We start from the raw sequence: 12,640 nt of genomic DNA, 5'->3' as shown, positions 1-12,640 counted from the left end.
AGCCTCTATGAAGATAAGCATTAATGGTCCAATAGTAAAACAGTGCAATTACCAAAGGGCCCTTGAAATGATCTTTTTAAAGCCAAGGAGGATGGCTTGTAACGATGCTAGTTGTCAGCTCTGCCATAAGTAGTGACTGATCACATTTGCACATTTTGTTGTTTTGCACTTGTTCTATAGTTTGTAATAGTCTTTGTTAAAATTGCACAAATTACACAAATATTTTGAAATATTTGTATACTGTTAATATAGTTTGTTTTGGTGTTGTTACTTTGTTCTTTGTTAACTGTTATTTTGAGAAGCTGGTTATTTATTTAGAATGTAGTGTTTAATAAAACATTTCCTGCGGGAAACCAAGGTGTGTGTAAGAGAGTACGATTGTGTGTTACGGTGTGTGTGGTGTTTGTTCACTTTAATATTACAGTATGGCTGTATTATTTTCTTAAATTGCATTGCACGCATCCTATGCAGTGGACGTTGTGCAAAGCATGATAGCGGTTTTGTTGTATATAGTTCATAATTAAATTATGGAGACTATAGTCACCATTTTGGTGTGGAGGTGTTACGCCCCTCTTCTACCCATAGGTGGCGTAGTTTCTGTCATGTCCTTTTTGGCTGCTCTGCCTGTGTTCTGTTTGCTTATTATCTTCAGGTGTGACCTGTGTGAGCTTCTCCCTATATACCTGTGCCTGGCGGTCTGCTTGAGGCCTTTTGCCATTTGCGTTGGCCTTGTGGGTTTGTGAGAGGGTGTGTGTGTGTGTGTTGGCCTTGTGGGTTTGTGAGAGGGTGTGTGTGTGTGTGTGTGTGTGTGTGTGTGTGTGTGTGTGCGTGTGTGTGTGTGTGTGTGTCGTTGGCCTTGTGGGTTTGTGAGAGGGGTGTGTGTGTGTGTGTGTGTGTCGTGTGTGTGTGTGTGTGTGTGCGTTGGCCTTGTACCAAGACCGAATGTCCTCCACACTCACTAGGTCGTGCCGTCGTTTCTCGTTGTTTATTTTCAGTTGTCCTTACATTTGCTAATTATGTATTCATATTTTTGTAAATAAATACCCCTAGACATCGAGCCCCTTTGACTGTTTGTCAGTTTGTGTTGCATCTAGCCTGGCTGGCTGTAATATACACACACACACACAGTTTGTGGGTGGTGCTTCAGGACATCACTAACCTGTGTGTGTGTGTGTGTGTGTGTGTGTGTGTGTGTTCCAGAGTTTGGGGGCGGTGCTTCAGAACATCACTAACCTGTGTGTGTGTGTGTGTGTGTGTGTGTGTTCCAGAGTTTGGGGGCGGTGCTTCAGGACATCACTAACCTGTGTGTGTGTGTGTGTGTGTGTGTGTGTGTTCCAGAGTTTGGGGGCGGTGCTTCAGAACATCACTAACCTGTGTGTGTGTGTGTGTGTGTGTGTGTGTGTGTGTGTGTGTTCCAGAGTTTGGGGGCGGTGCTTCAGAACATCACTAACCTGTGTGTGTGTGTGTGTGTGTGTGTGTGTGTGTGTGTTCCAGAGTTTGGGAAGGGTGCTTCAGGTGCTTGTGTGTGTTCCAGAGTTTGGGGGCGGTGCTTCAGGACATCACTAACCTGTGTGTGTGTGTGTGTGTGTTCCAGAGTTTGGGGGCGGTGCTTCAGAACATCACTAACCTGTGTGTGTGTGTGTGTTCCAGAGTTTGGGGGCGGTGCTTCAGGACATCACTAACCTGTGTGTGTGTGTGTGTGTGTGTGTCAGAGTTTGGTGTGTGTGTTCATTGCTTCCAGGACATCACTAACCTGTGTGTGTGTGTGTGTGTTCCAGAGTTTGTGTGGCGAGTTTGCTTCAGGACATCACTAACCTGTGTGTGTGTGTGTGTGTGTGTGTGTTCCAGAGTTTGGGGGCGGTGCTTCAGGACATCACTAACCTGTGTGTGTGTGTGTGTGTTCCAGAGTTTGGGGGCGGTGCTTCAGGACATCACTAACCTGTGTGTGTGTGTGTGTGTGTGTTCCAGAGTTTGGGGGCGGTGCTTCAGAACATCACCAGCACCAACCTGAGCACGCTGTTGGTGGGAGGAGTCTGTATGGTCTTCCTCTACGGGGTCAAAGAGGTCAACGTGCGCTTCAAGAAGAAGCTGCCTGTACCCATCCCTGGAGAAATCATTGTGGTACACACACACACACACACACACACACACTGCCTGTACCCATCCCTGGAGAAATCATCGTGGTACACACACACACACACACACACACACACACACACACACACACACACACACACACAGCTGCCTGTACCATCCTGGAGAAAATCACACACACACACACACACACACACACACACACACACACACACACACACACACACACACACGCTGCCTGTACCCATCCCTGGAGAAATCATCTTGGTACACGCACACACACACTGCCTGTACCCATCCCTGGAGAAATCATCGTGGTATACACACACACACACACACACACACACCTACATACCTAGATACCAGCAGTAGTTGAAGACCATGAAGACGGCGCGTCTGGTCTCCAAACAGGGCACACGCTACCCTGGTGTTCTAAAAGGGCACATGCTACCCTGGTGTTCTAAAGGGCACACTCTACCACACGCTACCCTGGTGTTCTAAAGGGCACACTCTACCACACTCTACCCTGGTGTTCTAAAGCAGACCCAACTCTTTTATCTTCATGATGAAGCTGTTGCAGACCAACTCTTTTATTTATCTTCATGATGAAGCTGTTGCAGACCCAACTCTTTTATCTTCATGATGAAGCTGTTGCAGACCCAACTCTTTTATTTTCATGATGATTTGCAGACCAACTCTTTTATCTTCATGATGATGAGCTGTTGCAGACCCAACTCTTATCTTCATGATGAAGCTGTTGCAGACCCAACTCTTATCTTCATGATGAAGCTGTTGCAGACCCAACTCTTATCTTCATGATGAAGCTGTTGCAGACCCAACTCTTTATCTTCATGATGAAGCTGTTGCAGACCCAACTCTTATCTTCATGATGAAGCTGTTGCAGACCCAACTCTTATCTTCATGATGAAGCTGTTGCAGACCCAACTCTTATCTTCATGATGAAGCTGTTGCAGACCCAACTCTTATCTTCATGATGAAGCTGTTGCAGACCCAACTCTTATCTTCATGATGAAGCTGTTGCAGACCCAACTCTTATCTTCATGATGAAGCTGTTGCAGACCCAACTCTTTTATTTATCTTCATGATGAAGCTGTTGCAGACCCAACTCTTTATCTTATGAAGCTGTTGCAGACCCAACTCTTTTATCTTCATGATGAAGCTGTTGCAGACCCAACTCTTTATCTTCATGATGAAGCTGTTGCAGACCCAACTCTTATCTTCATGATGAAGCTGTTGCAGACCCAACTCTTATCTTCATGATGAAGCTGTTGCAGACCCAACTCTTATCTGCGCTACCCTGGTGTTCCTAAAGGGGCACACACTCTACCACCAGCTACCCTGGTGTTCTAAAGGGCTACATGCTTGCTTTATCTTCGTGGAAGCTGTTGCAGACCCAACTCTTTTATTTATCTTCATGATGAAGCTGTTGCAGACCCAACTCTTTATTTATCTTCATGATGAAGCTGTTGCAGACCCAACTCTTTATCTTATGAAGCTGTTGGACCCAACTTTTTTATTTTCATGATGAAGCTGTTGCAGACCCAACTCTTATCTTCATGATGAAGCTGTTGCAGACCCAACTCTTTGACTCACTATGAACTTCCTTCTTCAAAGGCAATAGAGTACCGAAGCCATGATGTAGCGTTGTCAAGGCAGCAAGTTCACTGGATCTAAACAAATCAATCTCGATATAATTTTACGGTTCCAAGACGTTGGTGTATTTTTTTTACACTGTAGGAATCACACACTGCAACACGTAGTCATACCAACACGATCAGATTTGTGACTACAGAGTAGTGTGAGTATTCTATAAAGTTCTACTCCATCTTCTTGTGTCCAGGTGATCATGTCTACGGGAATCTCTTATGGAATGAGCCTGTTTCAAAACTACCAGGTGGCTGTGGTAGGCAAGATTCCCACAGGGTAAGATCACACACACACACACACACACACACACACACACACACACACTTACCTTTATGTAGTCATTGTGATCACCAGATTGAAAACACAAACTGTCCAGGCACTACTGCATTAGCAGGTAGTGGAAAACGTAACTAATGACGATAATAATAATCTTGTTTCAGGCTCCTCCCCCCTGCCCTGCCTGACCACACCCTCTTCTCCAAGGTGGCAACCGACTCCGTTGCCATAGCGATCGTGAGCTTCTCCATGGGAATATCGCTGGCCAAGATCTTTGCCATGAAGCACGGGTACAGCGTGGATGGCAACCAGGTACACACACACACACACACACACACACACACATTAAGCACGGGTACAGCGTGGATGGCAACCAGGTACACACACACACACACACACACACACACACACATTAAGCCGCGGTACAGGCGTGGATGGCAACCAGGTACACACACACACACACACACACACACACATTAAGATGACAACCAGGTACACACACACACAAACACACACACATTAAGCACGGGTACAGCGTGGATGGCAACCAGGTACACACACACACACACACACACACACACACACACACACACACACACACACACACACACACACACACACATTAAGCACGGGTACAGCGTGGATGGCAACCAGGTACACACACACACACACACAACACACACACATTAAGCACGGGTACAGCGTGGATGGCAACCAGGTACACACACACACACACACACACATTAAGCACGGGTACAGCGTGGATGACAACCAGGTACACACACACACAAACACACACACATTAAGCACGGGTACAGCGTGGATGGCAACCAGGTACACACACACACACACACACACACACACACACACACACACACACACACACACACACATTAAGCACGGGTACAGCGTGGATGGCAACCAGATACACACACACACACACACACACACACACACACACACACACACATTAAGCACACATTAATGACAATAGGGTACACACACACATGGCACAACCCAGGTACACACACACAACCACACACACACATTAAGCCGGGTTTTGGCGTGGATGGCAACCAGGTACACACACACACACACACACACACACACACACACACACACACACACACACACACAACACACACACACACACACACACACATTAAGCACGGGTACAGCGTGGATGGCAACCAGGTACACACACACACACACACACACATTAAGCACGGGTACAGCGTGGATGGCAACCAGGTACACACACACACACAAACACACACACATTAAGCACGGTACAGCGTGGATGGCAACCAGGTACACACAAACACACACATTAAGCACGGGTACAGCGTAGATGGCAACCAGATACACACACACACACACACACACACACACACACACACACACACACACACACATTAAGCATCGGTACAGCTACACACACACACACACACAAGCGGGATGGCAACCAGGTACACACACACACACACACACACACACACATTAAGCACGGGTACAGCGTGGATGGCAACCAGGTACACACACACACACACACACACACATTAAGGGTACAGTGTGGATGGCAACCAGGTACACACACACACACACACACCACACACACACACATTAAGCACGGGTCTTAAAACATTGAATTTATGAATTTGGAAATAATACCTGAAAAACATTGAATTTTGATATCTGGGTCTTAAAACTATCCAATACTGACCAAACTGTAATTAGAATGTTGTACTGTATAAGCAAGCATTCTAAAGAATATCATACCCCATCAAACTTAACATGGAATTTTAGAATATTGCATTGTTGAGGAATATTATTTTATTTTCAGACTTTGTAAATTTCTCAGGCTTATTTCAGACTGGTTTGTTGCAAAATTGGTGTCTATTTTTACATTTTGGCCCTTTGAATCAATGGAAATGGTTGTTGAGTCTTTACATATAGAGCCAGTGTGTGTTCCACACTGTACAAACACATAGTTCAGCATTATTCAGCTTATTCATTTTTCAGTGTTTTTGGTCTTTAATCTGATTTAGAGGTCACTGCATCATATACAGTATATCACACTACACCAGTGTTTTTCAACCACTGTGCCGGGGCACACTAGTGTGCCGTGAGAGATCACCAGGTGTGCTACAGAAAATTACCCAAATGTCACTCACTGGTCCAGAAAAGCAACTGTTGCATCAAACAATTTATAACCACATGCTCTCATTGATTGTATAATTGCACTATTTGTGGTATGCAGGCATTGTACAACGGGGGCCCTATATCCAGTATTCACAGAATCATCACATATCCAGTTCATAACAACAATTAAATTAGATATAGTCACCTACAAATGAAAACAGAGGGCTTTGTTTTATTGAGCAGGTCTTGCATAGAAGCCATAATAAGGCCATATCTGTGTATTATTTGAAATTTTAGGCTATGGTATGTTTATTTTTTCTTCACACAGGATGTTAGTGTGCCGTGGGACATTTTAAGTGTCAAAAGTGTGCAGTGGCACAAAAAAGGTTGAAAAACACTAAAGTATCATCAGTCCATATTTTTCCAAGACATGTAGTAATTGACCTCTCGCCCTGAGGTTGACTGATAGACTGTCTGTCCAAAGGGGCCTGTATGATGCCTCTTTACTTTGCACAATTTTGGCTAAAACAGTAATCAGACAGCACCTTATGTTTCTGTAAGTGAATGAAGGAAAATTGTAAAGGCAAAGTTGAAGATGGACATGATAATGTCCAAATTCGACAGAAGGGTACAGATAATTGCAGTTAGCCTCCAAAGAGGTGACTATTGCTGTGACATCTGGCAAAAAAGTGCATGCTATTTTAATAAATATAGTTTGAGATTAATAATTATCAATGCATGCCTATGCATGGGTCATAGTTTTACCAAAGTCATAGAACAACCAAAACTATACATATTCTAAAAGCATATGCCCTGTACATGAAATATAGCATCAATCAACTTATGTCCCATAGTCCTCTATTCTGTATATGCGAATCAGGTGAACAGTAGAGACATTTTGGCCTGCATTATTAAGGGAAACAAATTAAACACCCTAAACTATATATTTTCTAAAAGCATATACCCTTTAGATGAAATATAACACCATTTAAGACATTTCCCATCTTCCTCCATGCCATGCACAATACATTGCCCTCTATTCTGTATAGGCGAATCTAGTGTAAAGCCGATACATTTTGGACTATATATTTTCTTAAAGCATATCACTTGTAGATGAGATTTGTGAGATTTGTCTTTGATTTTTCACACCTCTGTTTGGCTTGTCTGTGTCTGTGCTGTGGTGTTTGTAGCGTAAGTACTCACTACTACAGTATGCTGCAATGTTACATCATTCTTCCATAATGCTTTACAAAGTCCACATTTTCACATTTGTGACCCTCCAAGGCGAAACCAGTGGTTTTGCGTACACTGCTATTTTAAGAAAATCCACGATAAACAAATGTACAGGTTAAAATGTCGAATTTCACGTTTTCGCATAATTTGACAGTATGCGGTCTACACTTTCATATTGTGAACAAATTTCACGGATAAACATACGTTTTGACTGTTAAACCCTTACTTTATTTAGGTGAAGATTCAACACATTAGCAGTCATTCCCTTTGTCCACGCCGCTATAAGGTTTTACGGTAGGGTACAGTAAAGCTAATTTACTCATTAGGCTACTCATTACTCGTTACTCAATATGTCAGCTCTATATCGTTCTTGGCAGATGTAACCGAATATGAATGTGAAAGACTTGCCTTTCAGGGCACGAACGGTCAAAAGCACGAACTTTTAGAAATATCCTGGCGTCATTTTAGGAACCAGGAGAAGTTTTCCATTGAAGTAGGCTAGCGCAATTTAAAGTAGGCTAGGCTATACACAATCTGTGTACACAGAACTTCCTCTCCCCTTACTTCCCCCGAAATACATTAATTATATTCTATAGTGACACCTTATGACCGTCCCAGGTATTAACTAGGGGGCATAAAAAGACTCATTGCCATAGACAGTAAAATATATGGACAGCTCTTTGCACGGTTGAAACTGCATAGTCAGTCATCCGCTTCAAAGTCACGCTACCGTAAGGCTAGTAATAGCTGTGTCCTCACACTATCGCACGTGACCATTTACTTAAAAAGGTGATTTTCTCCTCTTCTGGCATATCGTGACAGGAGAACCATGCCAACTTTGGATGTGGTTATCTTAGCGATACTTTTTGCAACACCCTCGATATACATATCGTTGGAAAGCTTAGTTTATGACCGTTCATGTGAGCACAATAACTTCATTTTGTAAATTTTACCAAAACGACTGGTTTCGCCTTGCAGGGTCACATTTGTTTGTGAAATAAATGAACAAATAAAAAAAAAATGTTTTCTTTGCTGTAGGTCTGTGAAATAGGTATTACGTTTTTTATATAAATGGTCTTAAAAACCTTAAATTTGACTTGAAGAAACCTGTAGGAACCCTGGGATGGCAACCAGGTACACACTGACACACACACACACACACACTGACTCACAGACATATAGCACTGGTACAGTGTGTGTGTGTGTGTGTGTGTCTGTCTTTAGAAATGATGGCATTGTCTGGTTAAATATGTATCGTTCTGTGTGATTGTGTGAGGTGATATTAGTCAATGCTAGTCAAACATGCATTTGTATGTGTGTAGGTGTATATTGATGTGTGTGTGTGTTGTGCACCCATTGGGAATCACACACCCACACACACACACCAGTCACCTGCACACACACTACTCTCCTCACACACACACACACACACACACACACACACACACACACACACATTCAGAACCAAGAAACACATCTGAGTCTTTCTCCAGGTGTGTCTCCTCACACACACACACACCCTGAATGCTCGCAGTCACCTGCAAACACACCACTGTCCTCACACACACCCTGAATGATTTTACTACTACCTGCAAACACACCAGATTGACCATAAAGTTACAATATCTGAATTGGCGTGTGCTTTTGGTCTATTTATGGAAAACGCTTCCTGTGCAAAAACTCTAAAATGCCAGCCTTTGATTTCTGCCAATAAGAACCTAGGATACAAGTGCCAGCCTTTTGATCTCTGCCAATAAGAACCTAGGATACAAATGCCAGTTGATTGTGTTGGTGTTTGATAGTCTAGGTCTTTTATGTCTTTTAATTATTCTATTTTATATACCTAACGTTTTGAAACCTTTTTTAAACTGTTTCCCTTTTGATTCTTTTATTAACCATTACTGTTTGCTTTTGTTTATGTAAAGCACATTGAATGACCCCTGTGTATGAAATATGTAATGTAAATGAACGTGCCTTGCCTAGGTCATGTAAATAGGACCTTGAAAAAGAGGGCTATGTAAAACAAACAGACAACAAAGTACTGTTCCATATCAGCAGTTATAGGAAGAGTGTTTATTAGGAAGAGACTATGTTTCTTGCACCTTTGAACCTGTAAAAACTCATAATATTTAGTATTTCGATTGCTGAACTGGTTCAGTCTACTGTATTATTTAGTAAATGTGATTATCCATTAAGCTTGACTTGTAAATTGGAATCAAATCAATAAAGTGTGTGTGTGTGTTTTTTTACAGATTGCTGGGCTGCTGTCGTCTTTGATTGTGCTCTTGGTTGTCGTGGCGATTGGCTACGTTTTTGAGCCTCTTCCCCAGGTGTGTGTGGGTGTGTGTGGGTGTGTGTGGGTGTGTGTGTGTGGGTGTGTGTATTCATGGTTCCTCAGGCCTGAATATCAGGATCGACGTGTTTTTGAAGGTTATTGTGTTTGGTTTTAGATATGACTGATAAGACCTTGTTGATGATCACTGTGTGTGTGTGTGTGTGTTTTCAGACAGTTCTGGCTGCCATCATTATGGTGAATCTGCAAGGAATGTTTAAGCAGCTCAGAGACATTCCCACACTCTGGAGGACCAGTCGCATAGAGTTTGTAAGTCTTACACACACACACCCACACACACACCCCACACCACAGACACAGACACACCACACCCAGTTCAGAGACATTCTGACACTCCGGAAGACTAGTCTCAAAGAGCTTATCTGATTCACACACACACACACACACCGACCCACACTCACACTACACCTGCACACTCACAATGTTATGCGGCCTTAATATGTACTGCTGTTCAGAGATCAAAGATTGGTACAAAACAACATTCCTCAACAGATTTAGTGTGTATGTGTGTGTGTATGTGTGTGTGTGTGTGTATGTGTGTGTGTGTGAGTCTGTGTGTGTGTGTGTGTTTGTCTGTGTGTGTACTTCATCATGTGGCTATTGCAAGTGTGTGTGTTGATGCTGTTACCTTCACTAACCTGTGTGTGTGTGTGTGTGTGTGTGTGTGCGTGCGTGTGCGTGCGTGTGCATGTGTGCGTGCGTGCATGTGTGTGTGTGTGTGTGTGTGTCTAGGCTATCTGGATCGTGGCCTTTGTAGCGTCGGTGCTGCTGGGACTGGACTATGGGCTTGTGGTGTCCATCAGCTTCGCCATCCTCACAGTCATCTACCGCACACAGAAGTATGCACACACACACAACACATGCATATATACACACACACACACACAGTCATCTACCGCACACAGAAGTATGCACACACACACACACACACACACAGTCATCTACCGCACACAGAAGTATGCACACACACACACACACACACACACACACACACACAGTCATCTACTGCACACAGAAGTATGCACACACACACACACACACACACACACACACACACACACACAGTCATCTACCGCACACAGAAGTATGCACACACACACACACACACACACAGTCATCTACCGCACACAGAAGTATGCACACACACACACACACACAGTCATCTACCGCACACACACACACACACACACACAGTCATCTACCGCACACACACACACACACAGTCATCTACCGCACACAGAAGTATACACACACACACACACACACACACAGTCATCTACCGCACACACACACACACACAGTCATCTACCGCACACAGAAGTATGCACCTACACACACACACACACACACTGTCATCTACCGCACACAGAAGTATGCACCTACACACAGACACACACACAGTCATCTACCGCACACAGAAGTATGCACCTACACACACACACACACACACACACACACACACTAGAGGCCGACCGATAAAGGATTTTGAAAGCCGATACCGATACAAATATTTGTTGATTTAAAAATCCGATATTCCGGTATATCGGCCGATATATATATTTTTTTCAGAAACAACACAACAACACATTAACAGATTTCCCTACCATTAGTTATTTGTAGTTATTTATGAGTATTGACTAAAATAATATGATAATGCATTTCAAAAACAAACTTGTTTATTTTTCAATAATATTGTCACAGAGGAACATCAAAATATATTAAAGTTCTGATAAATAAAATGTATAAAAATAGAAACTTAAGATATGAAACTTAGTCTTTTGAACAAAAACACAATAACAACAACAACCAAATTAAAGTTACCAGTATTAAAAGACTTGGTAAGCTTCATAAATATAACTTTGAACTAAGACTTAATAATTACAAAAAATAATGACATTATTATTATTATCATCATCATTTGTATTATCATTAAACAAGATAAAGGTCACTCTTAAATGTTTGAGTGTGCGTGTGTAATAATTAGTCCCTATTGCCTTATAAGCTACCTTATAATTACAATGTCAGTTTGCTTATCCCTTTACCTGCACTTTTAAAATTATTTCCATCAAGCTACATCAAACTATTTTCAATCATCAGTTGCTGCCTGCCTTCTAAAACCTACTATTTAGTGATCTAAATCCATTATGTAACTTCGTTAATGCTGCGGCTGAGCGACAGTCTGAAACTTGCGACACTGTTGGCGTCATTGGATTTCACACACGTGTAAAAGAAAAGCTAACTTTTATGCACAAGCTAGCTACGTTTTCCACAAGCTACGTTTGATACTTTTTCTCTGTCTAAATGTTTACTCCTCGCACGTCTAACTTACATATTACAATGCAGGGACTGTAACTACAGATATACTAGTTATAAATCATTACTTTATTTAGGCAGAATAAGTTCGTTGTGGTTTCCAAGCTCATTAATGTTAACGTTAGCGGTCTTCCACTGATATTCATGGCATTAACTAGCTTTGTGGTTAGCTAGTCTATGATGAGCCCTAATTTAGCAATGGATAACGTCATACTGCAAATTGTAAAACATAATGCTTTCAAAATAACAGGCGGGGGAGAGATGATCGTCTCACTGCTATAACTGTCACGCTGTTAAAGAAATACATCTTGAGTCACATTGTCAAAAGTTAAAAGGACAGACAGTCAACTACACTGTAACAACGTAACATAATTACTAGCTAATTCCGCTTCACTCTCGGCTTATTTAACAGAAGCAAAACTGGACATTGTTTTCCACGAATTTTGTCATGCTTATTTGAGTTAAGAGAACTGATGGGGATGTTCTTTTAATTGTTATTTCAAGCAATGTATGTCTCGTGACCAAATCACCATGAACACACTTCACTGATGATCTCACTCG

At 42.4% G+C, this 12,640-nt stretch overlaps 1 protein-coding gene across 1 annotated transcript in view; it reads left to right on the top strand.

Moving 5' to 3' along the window:
- The window catches only part of slc26a5 (solute carrier family 26 member 5), a 48,693-nt gene that overhangs the window by 28,313 nt on the left and 7,740 nt on the right, over nucleotides 1-12,640 (top strand). The window contains exons 5-10 of the mRNA XM_048268758.1: nucleotides 1,969-2,121; nucleotides 3,956-4,038; nucleotides 4,203-4,350; nucleotides 9,666-9,743; nucleotides 9,920-10,015; nucleotides 10,499-10,605. Coding sequence (XP_048124715.1) covers nucleotides 1,969-2,121; nucleotides 3,956-4,038; nucleotides 4,203-4,350; nucleotides 9,666-9,743; nucleotides 9,920-10,015; nucleotides 10,499-10,605 — 665 coding nt within the window. The remainder of the gene's footprint in view (nucleotides 1-1,968; nucleotides 2,122-3,955; nucleotides 4,039-4,202; nucleotides 4,351-9,665; nucleotides 9,744-9,919; nucleotides 10,016-10,498; nucleotides 10,606-12,640) is intronic.

This window comes from Alosa alosa, chromosome 17 (assembly GCF_017589495.1).
Source record: "Alosa alosa isolate M-15738 ecotype Scorff River chromosome 17, AALO_Geno_1.1, whole genome shotgun sequence".
Lineage (NCBI taxonomy): Eukaryota > Metazoa > Chordata > Actinopteri > Clupeiformes > Clupeidae > Alosa > Alosa alosa.
Note: the sequence above shows the minus strand (reverse complement) of the source record. Positions and strands in the feature narration are given on the sequence as shown.